Source organism: Centroberyx gerrardi, chromosome 16 (assembly GCF_048128805.1).
Source record: "Centroberyx gerrardi isolate f3 chromosome 16, fCenGer3.hap1.cur.20231027, whole genome shotgun sequence".
Taxonomy (NCBI): Eukaryota; Metazoa; Chordata; class Actinopteri; order Beryciformes; family Berycidae; genus Centroberyx; species Centroberyx gerrardi.
The window spans coordinates 6,254,442-6,275,120 of record NC_136012.1 but is presented as its reverse complement, the minus strand read 5'-3'; the positions used below and the strand labels follow the sequence as shown (position 1 = coordinate 6,275,120).

The 20,679-nt window shown below is 40.6% G+C and overlaps 1 protein-coding gene across 1 annotated transcript in view; it reads right to left on the bottom strand.

Annotated features, from left to right (window-relative positions):
• il1rapl2 (interleukin 1 receptor accessory protein-like 2) overlaps positions 1–20,679 on the bottom strand; it is a 364,025-nt gene that overhangs the window by 299,046 nt on the left and 44,300 nt on the right. Inside the window, exons 3-4 of the mRNA XM_078289249.1 lie at positions 7,964–7,971; positions 6,625–6,737 (exon numbers count right to left, since the gene is read on the bottom strand). Coding sequence (XP_078145375.1) covers positions 6,625–6,737; positions 7,964–7,971 — 121 coding nt within the window. The remainder of the gene's footprint in view (positions 1–6,624; positions 6,738–7,963; positions 7,972–20,679) is intronic.

Here is a 20,679-nt window from a genome sequence, read left to right as displayed (position 1 = left end):
GAGGCCAGCAGCACGCAATCTGAGAAGAGTCTTAAAATAAAGAAGGGAGGGCAGAAGAAACGAGAGAGGAGGAGAAAGAAGGAGAAGGAAACATAAGAGAAGTGGTGGAGGAAAAACAAGAGGAACAAACATAAGAAAAGAAAAGTGAAGGAGATAAAAACAAACAAAAAAAAAACATAAGAAAAGAAAAGTGGCCCCTATGGGCAGTCAGCGATGTCGTCCATCTTTAGCACAATCTCTCTGTCTCTTTCCTCTCTTTCTCTCTCTCTCTCTCTCTCACCTTTTCAATTCAAAAGCGTTTTATTGGCATGGAAAAATGCATTTCCATTGCCAAAGCATGAACTAGACAATATTCATATATACAGAGAGTATATAGCCTCTAAGAAGACAGATACAACAGATTTCAATGCATTATATTATACAGTTCTCTTACCTCATGTATTCCCTCTCTCTCTCTGTCCCTCTCTCTCTCTCTCCCTCTCTCTCGCTCCCTTTATCATCGTATCAGCCTAGCAGGGATCTAGATAAGAGTCGGCATTATCTTTCTGCTCGCCATCTCAGTTAATCTATCGGTTTTGTCTGGAGCGACAAAGCTGTTAAGATCTGGCCTCGACTAGGAGGACCTGGGGAGATGGATGGAGGGATGGAGGGATGGAGGGATGAGAGAGAGAGAGAGAGAGAGAGAGAGGTGGAAGGATTTGTGTGATTCGATCCAATTTGAGTTCTTGGTAATTGTGAGGGTCAAGATTAAAGGGTTAGGGAGGGAATAAGTCAATGGAAGTCTGGTATTGTGTGTGTGTGTGTGTGTGTGTGTGAGTGTGTGCGTGTATCTGTGTGTGGGGGCTGTGATTCTGCATGAATGTGTGTGTGTGTGTCTGCATGGATGGGTAAAATGTGTGCTTTAATGTGTGTGTGTATTTGTATGTATGCGTGTGTGTGTGTGTGTGTGTGTGTGTGTGTGTGTGCGCGCGCATATGTGTGTGTGTGTGTGTGTGACTTCCAGGCATTATTTCCAGCATTGTCATGCTTGTATAACAACTGTCGAGCTCATTAGCACTTTCAATGGAAATGGGCTAATCTAAGATACAGCTCTGCGTGTGTGTGTGTGTGTGTGTGTGTGTATAAATAGTAACTTCACCACCATTTGCTTCTCAGCGGTCTTGCCTATAATAATTTGCCTGGAATGAGATAATAATTTCCATTAATCAATGTCTTCCATTATTCATACTCGCCTGCTTTGACATGGAAATGCTCATGTAAAACAAACAGCTTCAAATAGTCCCGGATATTCAATAGTCCATAATCTTCTCTGCCCTTGAAATAGACCTGAAAAAATAGTTCTGGCCATAGAATAGCCTTATCCTAAATAGTCCTGGATATAGAATAGTCCTTATCTTAAAGTAGTCTCAGATATACAATTGTCCTTATCTTAAGTAGCTTCAAAGTTCTTAGTACATCGAATGGAAAAAAATCTAGATGTCTTATGCATCATTTTATACACATTTTCCTGTAATTCAGCATGACATATTTGGTATCTTTGGAAACCTTGGGATCTGGACTAGAATTTTAAATAAAGTTCTGTGGGTTTCAACCAACCATGTCCACACAACATGCATTTGTAATAGATATAGAGTAATAGTCCTGCATGTTGAATAGTCCTCATACCAAAACCAGCCTATATGTAGTTATTATTTAGCCTTGCATTATTATAAAATAGTCTGGGATATACAGTAGTCCTTAGTCTAAATTAGGCCATGTTATAAAATAGTTAATATTTAAAATAGTCCTGAATATTCCTTATGTTAAAATGTAATAGTCTTGAATTTAAAATAGCCCTTTTCTTCAAATAGTCCTTGACACAGTTGAGAATAGCAACTGTTGTTCATCTTAAAAGAGCATATATGGAACAATACAGCTTGACGCCATAATGCATTAATAACTAGATATTCTCTCATTTGATGTTACTGCAATATAAGATAAACATATAGTTGTTACACAGAAAGATGTAAATATCTGCCATTTGGTAGAATTAATACATTTTAAGCAAGAGTGGCCCCAGTTGGAATTAAACCCCCAACTCTGGCAGTGTTAGCGCCTTGCTCTTCCCACTGAGTTCTGGAAATGTATAACTACATAGAGTAGAACTTTTCAAATTGAACAGAACTTTAAACAGAACTTTAAACAGAACTTTAAAATAAAATAAAATAGATTTTCGCAGAACAGCCTTTCAGATAGATAAGACTTTAACTACAATAGATGGAATTGTAAGAATAGATAGTGATATACAATAGACATCGATTGATATAAGCCAGAAAAAAAGTTGTATTTCAACTAAAGGAGATATGGAATGTAAAATGCAGCAGGCATGATGATGCACATGGAGCGCCCACCATGAGATAATCGAGGAACAGAGGGTGTGAATGAGGCTTGAAAGACATCAAAGAGAAAAAACTCCACACATAATTATCACTCTATTAGTGCCCAAAGTTATTCTCTATTTTTTGTGCGTTCTACCTCTTTGTCTGTCTCTCACTCTATTCAGTCTCTGTCTCTATGTCTATCTATAGGTTTCTTTCTTTGTCTTGCTGTATGTCTGTCTGTGACTCCTCCCTTTCATCTCCCTCCTACTCTCTTTCTCTGTCTTTCATGACTTATTCATCTTTTGCACAAACTTTCCTGTCAATAAGAAGAAGAAGAAGTCTATATGAGTATATGAGTCGTGATTATTTTACTGCCAGGAGTGTTGAAGCTGGCTGATTGGTAAACCAGCAAAAAAAACAGATCCAGGAGTTGGGGAGCTGTCCTGATAATGACCAGGCTGCATACTACAAACTGCAATATGCTTACTATAAACTGCAACATTCATACTAAAACTACAATATGCAAACCATAAGCTGCAACTGGCATACTACAACCTGCAACACAGACTGTATACTACAAGTTGCAGTATTCATAGTGCAAGTTGCAATATGGATTCTACAATCTGCAATATATATACTACAAGTTGCAACCTACATACTACAAGTTGCAATATGTACACTACAAGCTGCAATATATACTGTATACTACAAGTTGCAACCTACATATTATAAGCTGCAACCTACATACTATAAGCTGCAGTATGCATACTACAGGCCACAACCTGCATACTGCAAACTGCAATATGCGTTCTAAAATCTGTAATATGTATACTACAAGTTGCAACATGTGTACTACTTTAACATGCATACTACAAGCCGCAGCCTACATTCTATAAGCTTCACCATGCATACAACAAGCTGCAACCTCCACACTATAAGCTGCAGTATGCATATTACAAGCTGCAACCTCCATAATATAAGCTGCAACCTGCATACTACAAACTGCAATATACATTGTAAAAGCTGCAACATGCAGTCTTCAAGTTGCAAAATATATTACAAGCATTAATATCCATACTAGGAGTCATAATGGAGCCAGAATGGATGGTTTTCTACATAACTATGTGCACTCTTAGATGATAGAATGATGTACTTTGCTTTCCTTTGCTATTTTGATTTCTTGTTTGCACGACATTGTGTCCTAGTAGTTACTTAGTACTGTAGTTCGTTAGTACTGTACTTCAACCAAAGGATCCAGGTTCAAGCCTCCTTATCAGCAAGTATCCGCCCTGCTGAAGTGTCCTTGAGCAAGACAGTGAATCACTACCAGCTTCAAGGCTGCTGTTCTATAGCTGAACCTGACCTCTGACCTCTGAAGTATCACATTATCATTGTTGGTTTTCTGTTTGTTAAAGGGGAGAGATGCAGCACTGAGTGTTTTCTATTGAGATATACAGATATTTACTACCTATGTCTTGATCTGTATGAACCAAAATGATTGAAATGCCCCTTTAATTTGCCTCCCCACCCACCACCTCGTCCGCTCCCTGGTGTTGTCATCACAATCTGTCCCCTTTTGCAACAGTAGGTGTTGCATTAAAGCACAGAGGGGAAACTGACACCAGGAAATGGTAGTTCCTATCCATATGGTGTCCCTTTACACACACACACACACACACACACACACAGTGAGACAGCGAGAAGATCTAACAGTCTATCTTTGGCCGACTGCGGCGGTCGCCCACATAAAAGTCCGCTTGGCTCTGCTCTGATCACATAATTGCTCTGTGCACACCTCTCCCACACACACACACACACACACACACAGAAGCAGTGTGCATTCAGAGAGCATACACTGAAGCACACTTAGGGAGCACAAAAACAGGTTCACACACAGATTTACACAACACACACACACACACTTTAAACCTAGATATATAACGCACCCACATACGCAATCACTGTTCAATATGGCATGAAGTGGACGGTTCACAAATATATGTATGCCTGCAAGCGAACACGCACACACACACACACACACACACACACACACAGAGCAAATACCAAACAAAAACTCCCACCATCTCACCCACACACCCAGCATGTTCAAGAGAGAGCGAGACAGAGACGTAGCGCAAGAAAAGCGAGAGAGGGGAGAGAAACAGATGAGGAACGACAGAAAAGAAGAGTAAAAGATGGAGATGGAGTGAAAAGTGCACACAATACCCTGAAACACATCCTCAACAAGCTTTAGAAAAAGGGGATTTAGTCACTCACACACGAGAAAGGACGCAACTAAAGTGTGTTGTGTTATTTTTACACTTTGCCTTTTGTCTATTTGTCAGATTACAGTAAGAAGGAATCACTTGTGTAACGCTGTAGCCAGCAAATCTGTGCCACATCGCAGTGAGACTCATGGGTGGGCCTCTCTGTGGGCGGCAGGGTGGCCTGGAGGTTTGAGACATACCAGAAGGATTCAAGTCCCCATGTTTGGCAAGCCTCCACCCTGCTGAGGTGTCCTTGAGCAAGACACTGAATCCCTACCGGCTCCAGGACTGCTGTTCTGTCGCTGAACCTGACCTCTGACCTCTCTGTGGAAACAAGGACTTCCCTACAGGGAGCAATAGAGTATCACATTATATAACATGTTTACTACTACTATAAACCATGTCTTGCTGCATTAGCATCATTCTTTGGCCCTGATGTGCTCCTACTGCCGTTTTTAATGTTTGGTGATACACTAAGGCACGAGTGGAACTGGATTACTTTTACTTGGAGAAGTTCTGTAATGCAATTTTTATGCAATGTGTATAATTCAAAAGGATCTCTGCGATTTCCCTCAAAATTAAAACGTTAGGATCTACACTTCTACTTACATACAGGCTGCCAAAACTGCAACACATTATTACATTATGGGGGCATTGATTCAAACTGGACTGCTATTATCAGGTGACCTGTGAGTTTGCTTAAAAACAGTAGAGAACTTGCTCTGGATTTATTACACTGCAAAAAACTTCCATCTTAACCAGTCATTTAGCCTCATATTCAGCCTTCAAATCTTATTTTCCTTAAACGAAAAGTCAGAATAAGGAAATGAATAAGAAAATGACACACAAATTGATTTGCATTGGAAACAGGTGAAATTATTAACGCCATTGGCAGATTTTTTCACTTACTTTAAGAAAATTACCATTTTAGGACTCAATAATAGACTAAATGACTTGATAAGATGGAGATTTTTTGCAGTGTACTCCCTGGAAAATTCCGGACATGGCAGGTTCATACTGCATTAATAATAACAAATGCCATTTGTAATAATTATTATAATTACAGGACCTCTCCTGATAAAACGAATCCAATTCAAATAGCCTTTGTATTACACTCAAACACACAGACCATGTGACACTCCTGAAACATACTATGCAACCCACATGAAAGCAAAGCTAAGTAGGAATGTGTAGCCCCTAATCTCTCTCTCTCACACACACACACACACACACACCAAGCCCACCATATCATGACCATACACCACACATCGATAGCCCAATCAGAATCTCTCCGTCAGGCTGATCGGCAAGACACAACAAATCGATCGCCAATCAAAGACTATCAGCGGATCTGTCATCGGCTCGTCGCTCGTTACGCTCGACGACGACAGCAGCAGCAACGACGACACCGGCAGTCAGATATGCTGATCATCACACACACAGTCAGCAGGGAAAGATAGCCAAGGAAACATAAACACAACTATCTGTGCTTTGAGATAGATTTTTAGAGAGAAGTGTAATCCGAGAAGGAAAGAGGGAGCATTTGTGGAAAAGGATAAAATGAAAAGAATAGACTTCTAACCACTGTCAAGCTGAAAGATACTGATGCATCAGAAAAGGAGGGGAGAAGAGTGGAGAGGAGAGAGTTGTTAGGAAAGAAGGGAGGGAACATCTTTTCGAAAGCGAGAGAAAAAGTAATTTACAGAAAGGAGAGAAGGAGCAGTATGAGAAAATCATCGTTAAAAAAAAAGAGGAGAAGCTACTCCGGAGAAGACAGAACTTTTAGAGGAGCAGTAGATTGAACAGTGTTTTCAACGAAAACGACTGAAGAAACAAAAAAGAGAGGGGGAATATGTTCAGCGAAACACAAAGGTGGCAATTTCAGAAAAAGAAAGACAAAGCTCGGGAGATTTCAGAGAGAGAAAAGAATCGTTTTTCAGCAAAACGAGACAGAAGGAGCGTTTGAAGAAAACAAAGAGCAACGCTGTTCGTCCTACCTGAGTTCCTCTTGGAGATGTACTTGACGCCGTCGCAGGCCGCTGAGGCGAGGAGGAGGAGGAGGAGGAAGAGGAGCGATAGAGGCTTCATCTTGCTTTTCTTCAGCTGGCACCTTGAGAAAGCAGGGGATGGGGGAAAGAGTGAGAGAAAAGAAAGAGTGTTAAAGATAACCTACATGTCTTATACTGATTCCCCTTTAAACCTGGAAATAACATGCGTCTTGTATCTAGATTTGATATAGCTGGATTTCACTGACACCTGACATACAAATGTGTCTCTGGTAGATCATTGGCTCCATGCTAACTCTTTAGCTTACACTATGTTGAGTGATAGTAGGCTCCACGCTAACTCTTTAGCTTACACTATGTTGAGTGATAGTAGGCTCCATGCTAACACTTTAGCTTACACTGTGTTGAGTGATAGTAGGCTCCACGCTAACTCTTTAGCTTACACTATGTTGAGTGATAGTAGGCTCCACGCTAACTCTTTAGCTTACACTATGTTGAGTGATAGTAGGCTCCATGCTAACACTTTAGCTTACACTATGTTGAGTGATAGTAGGCTCCACGCTAACTCTTTAGCTTACACTATGTTGAGTGATAGTAGGCTCCACGCTAACTCTTTAGCTTACACTATGTTGAGTGATAGTAGGCTCCATGCTAACACTTTAGCTTACACTATGTTGAGTGATAGTAGGCTCCACGCTAACTCTTTAGCTTACACTATGTTGAGTGATAGTAGGCTCCACGCTAACTCTTTAGCTTACACTATGTTGAGTGATAGTAGGCTCAAGGCCAAGTGCTAACACTTGGGACATATGGATGATTTTGGTGTCCATGTTCTCATAACTTAACAGGTAAGATGCCCAAAAGGACAATTTCCTCAAAATTTGGTGTATTCCTTTAAATTTGATGGTGAAAAACTTGCCTGCTAACTGTTGAATTTGGTTTATTTCCATTTTCATATTTGCTCCAAGTGGATTGGAGTTGCACTGCATTTACACCTTCTGTGATATTGGAGCAATACTACACTGGGCACCTTTTTCATGAATCTTTTTTTTGTTTTGATATTTCAAATGGATGTTCAAATTTCTGTCTGTATCTCAGATTTTACGAGGTACAAACAGAGAAAGCAGGGGGGGAACCTGCTCAAATCTTGTTGCGTGCAAGCCAATATGCTCCAAAAAATGAAAAACAAAACAGTTTATTAGAACTAGAGCAGCAAGAGCAGCAGAAAAAAAATTAATATTGATCCGAAACAGAGGTTTGGTGGGGTTCTGAAAACATCAATTTTTTGAACTGATTAAAATCAAAATACTGGAGCTAAATTTGATTTTACCATAGCCCCTGAATACACAAAGGATACAGACACATGGGAGGACACAGGCGCAACACACACACACACACACACACACACACACACACACACACGAACACACAGAGCCTTGGGAAGATCGAAGGAGGAGATTAGCCATCCCTGCACTCAGTAGGGAGACAAGCTTTTGTTTTTTTATTGTGTTTTTCATACATATGACAATAAAGGGACCACGAACTCCAGCTTGACTGCTGATTGAAACAGGCATGTGATTCAGATGAACAGCGGGATAGCCGGTGATAGAATCTTAATAGTGTTGATACGTGAGCCACATTTATCTGGCATTGAAGGTGGGCCGTGTTGAGATGGGGATTTAAAACTGGAACCAAATCAATGCGGAGAACAAAGCCTAAAGAAACAAAAGCATCGTGAAGAATGCTGTCGCTCATAACAGCTGGAAATTGCTCATCTCCGTTGCCTCAAAATCCATCCTGCCTGTCATCACCTGCAGTTTGAAGTATGTTTCTCAAACTTTTCAGTGCAAAACTTGAAGTACAGTTCCAGCGTTATTGGAGATTTTGCTCATTTTCTGCATTCCCTTACCATGTCACATCACTGTGGAATGTTTCCCAGTGCTTTGGAAGTGAATGAAAGTGAATGGAATGGAACTTTTTTCAAAATATAAAAGTTTACAGCCTGATATCAACAATTTTTCAAAACGCGAATGTCTGCTTCTTATTCATGATGGATTACATTTACCGACCAAATTACAAGTCTCTGGAGTTGTTTTCTATGCCGTTTGGAATTGAATGGGAGTGAATGAGCCCGAGAGGTTTAGCAAAATTGATTTTAAATATCTTTAATCCTGGCGTATACACATAAAAACCATCACAATTAACATTAAAAAGATGGAAAACGTAAAAAATGAGCAAACAACTCGCTAGAATTGTTTATTAACATGTCTTTTCATCATTATGTATGTACGTTACTTCGGAGAAGACTCTTCAGTTGGTACACATGCGTTGGTCACTGCTGTATAAACAAGGCTGAGTAACCTTGAGGACATTATTTACTGTGATGTGTACTGAAGTGCTGTTGCTTGTATTCAACTGCCTCTTATTGCTACTGCACTCACCATCATCCTCAAAAAGAACCTTCAATATTCATTTATAGAGGAGTTGTTAACAAGGACAAATTCCTTCCTTTAAGAGAGTGAGGGTAAGGCCGCTGTATTTAGAGTTTACACTACCGACTGCAGTTATAAATGATCGCGTATTACTAGTGAAAACCACGTATCTCCAGTTTTTAGTGTGTGCGGACAGTTCCAACATGAAATTTGCCAGCCAAGTCCAGTAATCCTCGGTCATCGTAATCCAAAATTCGATACATAGGCTACCCTGAATATCAGCCTGACGCAGCATCAATACCAGAAACCAATAATCTATATCAGTGTTAACTCCTCAAATGTAACTATATGAACCTCACCTTTAACTACAGTATATGAACCTCACCTTTAAGTCAGTCATATTCCAACTCATTTCACATTTTCATAGGTATTTAGCCGTCTCTCCAATCCAGAGCAATTTACAATGAGTGCAACAGTAGAATAAACTTCAATTCCTAGAACACTGACCTTACAGGAAACCAATAGTCAGGAGGTCAAGGGTCAGATCCATAGTAACCTGCCAATATTCCTGAGACGAGAGAACGAACACGTGAGAGCAAAGTGTTAAAAGAGATTAAATAAGAGCTAAGAAGAGAGATAGAATGGATTATTCCCTTTTAGGAACCACATTTTAATTTGTGTAACTTTTCATGAACCCAATCTGGACCCAATATTTTGTAGACTAGTGTAGGCTAGCCAAGCAAAATTGACATCGCTTTAAGGGTCGAACAAAAATGTAAGACTTCTTAGGACCCTTTTTATTGCCAGTTTGAAGGGAGTATGACACCAAAAAGCAATTGAAAAAAATGAGAAAATTAAAAAACGCAACTACTGCATTTTTAAGACATCAAAAACTGAATTTATTTAAAAAATGCTATATTTAACTATACTCTATAAGTTTTAAGGACTTTAGACAATACAAGTCAAGACAAGACATTTTAAGGCCTTTTTCAGGATCTGCAGACTTGTGTGTGAGGTAAGGAGACGAAGACTTTTTGTACTATTTCCTTGCACTACTCTTCCTATTTTGCTATTTCTGTTTCTTTGTTGTTTCTTTGTTTGTTTTGGCCTCTTCCTGCCTCTTCCTCAGAGTCTACACTGTCTAAATCCCCATAGTGGAAGAGCAGGTTCTCATTTTGTGTCATACGTAGGAGCAGAATCAAAGCCCAGTTGTAGTATTCGGGTAAAGATGGTGAACCAGGTACTCCCTGACAAACAACAGTGTGGGAAATCAAAGTGTGAGTCAGTCATATGTGGGAAGTCTTTATCAGGTTTGCTTGGAAAAGTCAGAAACACAAACAGAAAGAGAAATGCCAATGGGCCTCAACCATCAAGGCCTTCATCCATCTAGAAATAATAATGAGAGCGGGGCGGATGCTTACTGAACCTCCAAGTCTTCCAATTTAAAGCACAGTCTCTAAACAGCAGCCATCCTGCCGCCCAAAACCATTATGAAAGCTTAATTTGACAAATAATTGAAAATTTGGATTGGGGAATTAGAGAAAATGGGTCTCAAATTAATTTTGGAGAGATTAGTACGTGACGCTGCTGGCTGTGTTATGTTGCCAAAACCTTCCTGAGTCCCTGCTATTTAAGGTAGAAGTAATGAAAGACTAAGCGAAAAAAAGGTGGGGGCTGGGATGTAATAAAAGCAGTACAGGAACATAAGAGAGCAAAAGACGTTGTATCACACACACACACACACACACACACACACATAGACCCTGTAGCATTAGACAGACAGAAAGCGGATCTGAGGAGTTTTTTATCCACTTTCTAAAGCTTTTAGACTGAAACACAGAGAAGACTAATGCAACCGCTACAGGCCGTGTGCACGTGTGTGTGTGTGTGTGTGTGTGTGCGCACGCGCATGTGTGTGTATTTCTGTGTGTGTGTGTGTGCATTCCTGTAACCTGCAGAGTGATGGTTTGCACCGATGCGTCAAAGTGAGTCAGTGTGTTCAGCTGCAAAAATGAATGATTAAACTTTAATATATTACACATTGTTCAACCGTAATTACAATCAACATGGTATGAATGTATAGAAACTTTAGATTTGACGAACTACACTGGCAATATTGACTATATCAATTTTGGGAAAGAATTCATAGAGGGTACAGAAGGTAACAGAGATGCAGAGACTGTAAAAAGATAAGATGAAACTTTAACAATGCCTGTTGGGAAACTGGGTCACTGCTGCAGCTAATAGTAATAGGATACAGCAGAAAGAAACATAGAATATAAATAAGAACAGAGCTAAAGAGGGTTATATAAACATAAACAACTGATGATTCAAATTCCATTCAAAGTATGAAAAGGTATGGATTCCATCATGAGGCAGTGATCTACCGGGGACATATGGATGATCTTGGTGTCTATGTTCTCATCACTTAATGGGTGAGAGAGAGAGAGAGAGAGAGAGAGAGAGAGAGAGAGAGCGAGAGAGAGAGAGCTCTAATGATTTCAACATGCATAATTTCACAACCCAGCGACTAACTTCAGCTGGAGGATACTACAAGTCCTTTTTTTGGACGCACACACACACACACTGAGCTTTCCCCCTCACTCATACACTCTTTCACACATACATTAAGCTCTCCCTCTCTCACACACACTGGGCGTACCAGCGCTCTTGTCTCCCTCTCCTTCCTAACACTTTCTCTCATGTACTCATATAACCATACACTAAGCTCTCTTAATCTTCTCCTCTTTGCCTCCCCCTCTACACTGTCATCACATATATAAGCACTAAGGTCTCTCTCTCTCTCTCTCTCTCTCTCTCTCTCTCTCTCTCTCTCTCTCTCTCTCTCTCTCTCTCTCTCTCTCTCTCTCTCTCTCGCACACACACTCTCTCTCTCTCTCTCTCTCAAGCACACACACTCTTTGCTAAGACCCAGCAGCTTGTTTGATGTTATTATCCGCCATGAATGCAAGAGTGGGAGCTGGTGGCGTGTGTGTGTGTGTAGGGGTGGAGGGTGGAGGGTAGAGTAAAAAAAAGGGGGGGTATTTAAAGAAAACCCTGATGACCTAAAAAAAACAAAAAAAAAACACTGCCATTCACATAGACAAAGAGAGAGAGACAAAAAGAGGGGGAAGAAAGAAAGGATGTCAGCTTTGGGTGAAAGGGTAACTGAGGGGTTTCAGTCAACACACACACACACACACACACACAGAGCAGGACAGAACAAACACTATTTGAGTATTACAATCCCCCATATCTTTCATCCTCGCACTTGCTTTGCTCTTCTGTCTGTCTGTCTCTGATAATGATATCCCAACACCAGAGCACAGTAAACATCACAGACAGCGGGAGGAGAGAGATCTAAACAGGGTCAGAGTGTGTATAAAGGAAAGTGTCGCACTATGTATACACAGACAGGCTGGGCTATGCAGAAAACACACTCGTATTCCAATGCTAAGTTGCCATCCAAGTCTTTGAGACAAACTTAAAGCTGCGCTCGCACGTTGGCGGCCCCTACTGGCAGCGAGAGGTAACTGCTTGAATTCTTTGGACTTCAATACCCAGAAATCCTTTAATATAAGGTGACGTCAGTAAATGTCTTCTTCTATGGTCTGTTACATAGTCTATGCAAGGCAACAGCGCAAAGAGGTACATATAGGGGGCGTAAAATGTGTGGTCCAAATTTTGCATATTGTATATTGCAATTTCATGTCTTTCCACTAGAGGCGCTAAATGCAAATACTTTCAACTGAACAACAACAAACAAAGAAGGAGGGATTTCCATTGTAAACACTAAAATGGCAGCAGCTCAGTCAGAAGAGACACTTGCTGAACTGGTGGGGACATACTTAGGCATATTCATGATGCCTCAACACCAATGCACAGGTATGCAGTTTATAATGCATGGTGTGAAATTTATAATGTATAATGTATGAAAGTACATGTTCCTCTACACTAGCCATTTTTAAACACCCTGTTCAAATCCTCCACAACAGTGGCTTTACTCCCCCTTGTGGATAAATGGGGTATTATCGCTCTCTGGGGTATTACCCAAGTTCTTCATAGGTGGAGAACTTGGGTTAGCGCATGTGTTCCTTGCGTTTGCTATGTAACAGGCCTAAGTGTGTTGTGTGGTGGAGGTGGGGAAGAGGTTCAGCCATCGTTGGTGAGTCCAGTTTTCTCTGGACGGAGCGCTCGCTCAATGCTGTTTAGGATTTCACTCTTAAGTCTTGATTCATTGCTTCATGTGGGCAGAGAAGTGTCCATACCCGACACCAGGATTTCAGTTGGGTGAATAGGACGAATCTATGGGTCTCAATTAGTGAGGATAGGACGCTCTTCACTGTTGCAGCCCTAGTTTGTGGTTTAGGCTGATAAAATGGATGGATTTTTGCAGCTTTAAACATCTATTTTCTCTCATGAATTAGATATGACTAGTCTCTCCACCAGTGCCCAGATGAACCATGTGGCTCTATAGCAAATGTCTTAATATGGGCATCCAACTGGCAATCATTTTTCTACAGCAGAGGTTTTCAGTGTGAGGTCCAGGAACCCCCAGGGGTGCTTGAAGGTGATCCACAGGGTGCCCAGCAGCAAAATGAAGAATAGTTTGATTCCACTGTAATTGCCTAGAAATGATCCCAATTAGAGAATGTATAAAAATGACTATTCTAATCATAGGTTTCACTCTCGCCACCATTATCTCCCCATGTACAGTGTAGACATGCAATTCAATAGTAAATCTACAATAAAAATCGTCCCATATGGGTCCATGGGACTAAATCTTATCAAATGGAGACCGTTGGCCAAATGTGTCTGTTTGGATGTCCAATGACATGAAATCACTTGAGTACCCCTGTTCTATAGAATACGGCAAGGTAATTTAACAACTGGTAGAACATGCAAGCATGTTAGATAGAGGGTAATCATGAAAATACATGTAGCTGATTATATTTGGTTGGCAGGACTTCAAAGCTTCGTAGCATTTTGGTCTGGCATTTCAGGAAAGGAAACGAGTATCCAACCATCCCGTCGTCTAATCCCCCAAATTCTGTCTGAGCCGGACTCTGTTTGAGTGGTTAAAAGTTCAAGTTATAATTACGAAGAATATGCAAATTCTCAAAAGTGGTTTACTTCTGACTGGTGCACACATGCGTAAAGTGACACACGCACGCACACACAGATAGCTAGTCTATTCTTGTCCCAAACAGACCAGTGTTAAGCCATTAGGCCGCTTCAGCCACACATCCAATATTAAAGACACCCTCCAGCTCTATTCTGTCACACTATCTGTCTCTCCCGAAACTGCATGAGTCATGCTGTTTTGGTTGGAGAGGCGGTCTGTGTTTTACATGGAAACATAAGCCGCCTCATCATCATTATGAAATATTTGATATCCTTCCTTTTAAACTCTGGCCACGGGCTGTTAGGACTGATTTGAGTCCAGTGACACGCACTCCAGCTGTCCGGCTCACATGGGCGTACAAGACATGTCCATTGCCTTGTTCATCAGGTACTATACCACTAAAGTGCACTGCTGTCTTTCCCAGGCTTTACAGATAGAGTTTGGCACATAGTGTCCACTTTTTCTGAAGCATATCTCAAGTCAGGGACATGTAAGCGATAACAAAGGTCTATGAGGTATGCATATATCCCTCAATATAGCCATGCTGTGGCTCATATGAAGCGTTATAATCAGCAGAAAAAGAATATAGGCATCTCCTTGACCTCAGATACAAATAAAATTATCTTGTTTACTGTGAAAATACATCTGATACTAATATGTATGCTTACCCATCAACATGAAAAAGGGAAAAGGGGGTAGCGTAGGGCTTTTGATGTTCTTTAATGAAACATGAAAAGAGCAGGGAAGCAGGGAAAAGAAGCTAAAATATCTTAGAAACTCACCAACTCCCACACTCACCCACACAGTCACCCACATCCACACACCCACACATACCAATATACACTCTGTGGCCACTTTATTAGGTACATCCAGCTAGTAGTGGGTAGGACCCTTTTGATGGATTCATCAAGGTGCTGGAAACAATCCACAAGGATCTCGGTCCATGCTGACTCGGTAGCTTCAATCAGTTACTGCAGATTTTTTGTTAGGACATTCATGCTGCGAACATCCTGTTTCACCTCATCCCAAAGGTCTCTATTGGGTCAAGATCTGGACTGAACTAAAACCATCATCATGTTCCTGGAACCATCTTGAGACGATTGAGCATTACCCTACTGGAAGTTTCCATTTGAAAGAGAGCAGACTGTGGTCATGAAGGGATGCATCTGGTCAGCAGCAATGTTTAGGTAATCTGTGGCATTCAAATGATGCTCCATTGGTACTCAGCGGCCTAATGTGGGCCAAGAAAGCATTCCTCCCCACACCATTACACCACCAGCAGCCTGTACTGTTGACACCAGCCATGGATCCATGGATTCTTGTTTCTGCCAAATTCCGACCCTGCCATCAACATGTCACAAGAGAAACTGGCTTTTGTCGGACCAGTCAGCATTTTTCCACTGTGCAGTCCTCCAGTTCTGGTGATCATGTGCTCACTGTAGCTTCATCTTCTTGTTCTTAGCAGACAGAAGTAGAATATGTCATGTTTTTCTGCTGCTGTAGCGCATTCACTTCAAGGTTCGACGACTTGCACGCTCTGAGATGCCCCTCCACACACCACTGTTGAGATGTTTTAATTGCATACTTGGCCCGCCTGTTAGCTTGAATGAGTCTTGCCAGTCTCCTCTGACCTCGCTCATCAACGAGGCGTTTTCACCCAAAGGACTGCTGTTTATCGCATCGTTCTCTGTAAACTCTAGACACTGCAGTGCAATGAAATCCCAGGAGGACAGCGAGTTCTGAGATGCTGGAACCGGTGTGTCTGGCACGAACAATCATAACACATTCAAAGTCGCTTAAATCACACGTTTTGTGCATTCTAACATTTAGTTGAATAGCAGCTGAACCTCTTGACCCTCTTGTGGGGGCAGAGGATGGAAAAAGGAGAGGAAGACAGAGAGAGAGAGAGTGACAGGGTTAGATTGTATGGTTGTTTGAAGGACTAAATACAGGTCTCAGCTGATTTCTGAGAGTGCGGTTGATTGTATCACCTAGGTGGTTTTACAGAGAGATTCCAAGGTCAGGTTTCTAAAGCCGCTGGGTAAATGAATGAGTTTAGCGCAGATCTATAAGAGATAGGATGAGAATCCCTGGTCAATTGATTCCTGGAACTGTGTTGAATAGATTTTAAATCCAGTGTGGAATGGATTGTAGGGAAGGGGAGCTTTGATACATCTAAAAGTCTCTTCACAGGAGTAAGAAAAAAAAAAATCTTTCGCCATGAAGGAAAAAGAGGGATGTTGCCTGTCCAAATGTGTATTTCATTTAAAATATCATCAGAGTCCTGCAGAAACAGTGCATCTCCAAAAAGTTGATGCTGATGTATCACATTGTCAATGTCACTCTCAACAGCTTTGTCCCCAAACTCATGGAACATTTTCTACATGTAGTAAGAGATTGTAGCTGGGTTGCCATCCAAGTATTTTTATGCAAATTATGACGGGTCGAATAAGAAAGGCTGAATGGAAGCGGCAAATTTCGATAAAAATACCTTAGAATCACAAAAAAGTATTTACACTGGCTTTAGGTGATAAAAAGCAATGGAAATGTATTTTCCGAATAATGACATAGCATAGTCTGTACATTTTTCTTCTGGATGTGTTTTTTGACATAGCTATTATGTTCAGGAAACACATTTATTTGCTTCTTTCCTTTTCCTTTTTTGGGACATTTAAGTTCACAATTTGCTTGACAGTTGGATGGAAACATTGCTAATTACAAAAGTCAGTCACTTTGACAGCGAAACTGGATTGGTACAGGGTATCGACCTTAGTATGGGTAAAGACCTTTTTAATGGTTTAAAAAATATATATATATATACAATCCAAGACCAATTTCACAATACAACAAAAAGAAAACTGAAAAGTGAAAGTATATATTTAGGATTTGACATAATTCAGTGCAAGACATGTTAAAGGGGGTATCTTTAGAAATGAATAAACTAATGTTAATGTCATAGATATAGCTTTTTCACAATTAAAAAAGTGAAACTTGTACTATTAGTTGTTTTGGGAAAGCTGTAATTAGAAACAATGCCCCCTCTGAAATGGGTCAGAACACAGTCGCTCTGCAGTGGCTCTTTATAGCTGCTAGAAACAGGCACACAAGACTTTTATTCCCTGACTGTTGACTGGAAGACAGCCACATCCTCCAAGGCTGCCAACAGTGGCCCCACCCCACTGTACAAGTAGCCAATCACAAGCCATGCACTGCCCCTTGTTCATCTCCTCAGCCAATGATGAGCCTTATTCTCTGCACTTGGTGAAAAAGTTGCACGTTTGAATGGTAGCTAACCTTTGTCATTTAGGTAGATACAAATCTTGTCATCTGTTTTATATTAGTGAATGAATTGTCTTGGGAACATCATATCAAGTTCATAAATCAACTAAAATACTTAGCTAAAGGTTAGCTTAGGTGGCTAGGTAACCAACAGCCTTCTACCGGTACTAAAGGAGGCAGCTGCCTTCCAGTCGACACTCAGGGAACAAAAGTCTCTTGTGCCCAAAACGGCCTGTAGCTCTTTTGGTGGGAGAGCAGCATTAAATAAAAAATTACTAAAAATATTTACAAATTATTTTCATGAGAGAAAACATCACAGGGGGTGTTTCTTACACTCAAGGTAATGATATAAAATGGTAGGAAAAGCAAAAGAAACCCTTTAAGGCTTTTTCTCGTCTAGACACTGTAGAGATGCAAGGTTTCTGGAGGACACTGACACACACACACACACACACACACACACACACACACAGCAAGGGGTGCGTGCTAATGAATGCAGTACCACCTGTTCAGTGAACGATCTAATTGCTCACCACAGATCCCCATTTCCTCGCCGCTACGCCGTTTAACGGAGGCGTTTAACGGGTAAGAAAGGTTGCTGGAGTGAGGCATCCTCTCTCTCACACCTCCACCGGCAGAGCATTTAACAGCACCGCCCGTCAGGTCAGATAGCAACGGCACCGTTTTACCGGTTAGAGAAGGATGCAGGGGATATAAACGGGTGGGAATGAAGGAATAGAGAAGAAAGGGTGAAAAGAAAAGGCATTGGAGGAAGGGTGAAATGAAAGGATGAAGAAATTAGGTGAGGCGAGAAAAGGAAAAAAAGCCATTTGTTCAGCCGTGGCTCCATCGAATCGATTAACCACCGTTCTTGTGGGCCTGCATTACACACACACACACACACACACACACACACACACACACACCTACATATAGACACATACACATGTACATACACACATATGAGCGCACAAGCAAGCATACACTGCCAAACTAATTGAGACAACTGGACACACAAATGCTTATGTGAATAGGTATAAATGCACACACACACATATACAAACACGGATGAATGTACATACACACACATGAAAACGAATGTGAGCTTTATAAGCACAAAGACGATTATGTTCGGTGTTATGGAATGCAATTAAAAAAGACTGATGTAATCGGTAAATGTAAAGAGATTTCAGGCTGTTTATGCAAAATGTAAAGCTTTAGTCCCATTGATTGAATGTTACTGTTGGCATTACTCTTCTTACTTGATGTGGAAAAGACATTTAAAGAGAGTGTTATTTTGTTACTGGTTCATGCCATTGCATCATTAAGCCAAAAAAAGGGTCATGTAAAAAGTCATGTAACAAACAGTCAAAAACATAAAAAGTCAGTAACGCTTCAAGATTTGATTACATTATTGGCCTTTTTTGCATTATAAGTTTCATTACATTTAGTTGTATTATATTGTTACAGGCAGTTATTAAATTCTAGGCCTCTACAACACACACACACACACACACACACACACACACACACACACACACACACCTCTGTCTGCTTCTTAAACACTGAGCTAAAGCAACATTACAAACATGAACACTGTGAGCAATGTGACAGTTCCCAGTGTGATTTTTATGGGCATACTGACATCATTTGTAGCTAAGAACTGTCAGGTTTACTGTAAATTAAAACCCATTCTAACATTACTACATTGAGAGAAAAGCTGAATCACTAGAGACTAGAGCCACAGTGAAATACTGAAAGTGTTGTCTGCTATAAAAGACATTCACAGGTTCCTAACATACAGTGTTGTGAGCTGTGAGCAAACATCAGAGCGACACGGAGAAGTCACTAGCAGCAACTGGACTGGTGCTTCCTAGATTTTGTTCAAGCAGGGACAGACAGACGAGGAAAGGCTGATATTTGATTTTTTACTTATCTGGGTGCTGTTTATACAAGATTATACAAGTAAGTGATAAATAAATTAGTCTTGGCAAGGAGTCACAAAAGTAAAGCTGTGGATGTCATTTTTGGCAGCGGATCATATTCAAACCAGCTTAGTGCTGTGATCTACAAGTAATAAACCTGTAGGCTAGCTACTGTTTAGTAGGCCAACCTGTAGGTAGCCCTGTGCCACCAGATAATGTATACTGTAAATGAAGTCTGAAGCAATACAGCTGAACTGGTTAAATATTAATCTTTAGAGCATTAGATCACATGATAATGAATAAAGTTTTACAAACGATCAAATGTTTTTTAAAGGTTTAGATACTCATTTTCATGGGAAAAAAACAAGAAAAAGACACAGGAAAAGAGCACTGAACAAAGTTAACACCCACACTGATTGGTTCCCGTTTTTCATCTCATCACGACATTTTCCAAAGCAATATCCAATGTCTCATGTCAAGCCCCAAGTCTAAATGTAGATTACCAAGTCAAGTCCAAGTCCAGTCCATGTCATTAATGTCGAGTCTCAAGTCTAAATGTGGATTACCAAGTCAAGTCCAAGTCCAGTCCATGTCATTAATGTCGAGTCTCAAGTCTAAATGTAGAACAGCAAGTCAAGTCAGAACAAATCAAGAGTCCAGTATCAATTTAATATCTTAAAGAAAACTAAATATCTAGGACTTTTCAATGCAATATGGTTTTAATAGGATAAAAACTTGGTAAGAGCATCATGAGTTTGATTTCTAGAATCAGTTTCAACTTCAATAAATTCAATCGTTCCATACAAATTCAGAAAACAGAATTTAAATTCAGTCGTCTGCTGGAACAAATCTCATCACTTTCAATCTAAGTCATTTACACAAACACAAGATCTCAAGTCAAGACTTTAGAAACCTTTTCAAGTCATCAAAGTACAAGTCAGAGTCAAGTCCCAAGTCACCAGAACCCAAGTCAAGTCTCAAGTTTTCTCTTCATGCATCAAGTCATGTCTCAAGCAATTCAAACTGTGACCCAAGTCTGACTCGAGTCCAAGTCATGTGACTCGAGTCCCCACCTCTGGACCATAATGATATCAGTTGCATGTAAAAGCTCAAACAACTGCTTCATTGTCCAGAACTCTGGTTTGGTGGCAGCATGTTCATCAGCAGCCACTCCAACAATCAGATTTTGGGGAACGACTCATTGTCGTAATAGTGTGTGAACTGACAGAAATGAGTTGTGACTGTCTTGGACGGGTTTGTCCTTCACGGCGCCTCATGACCCCTC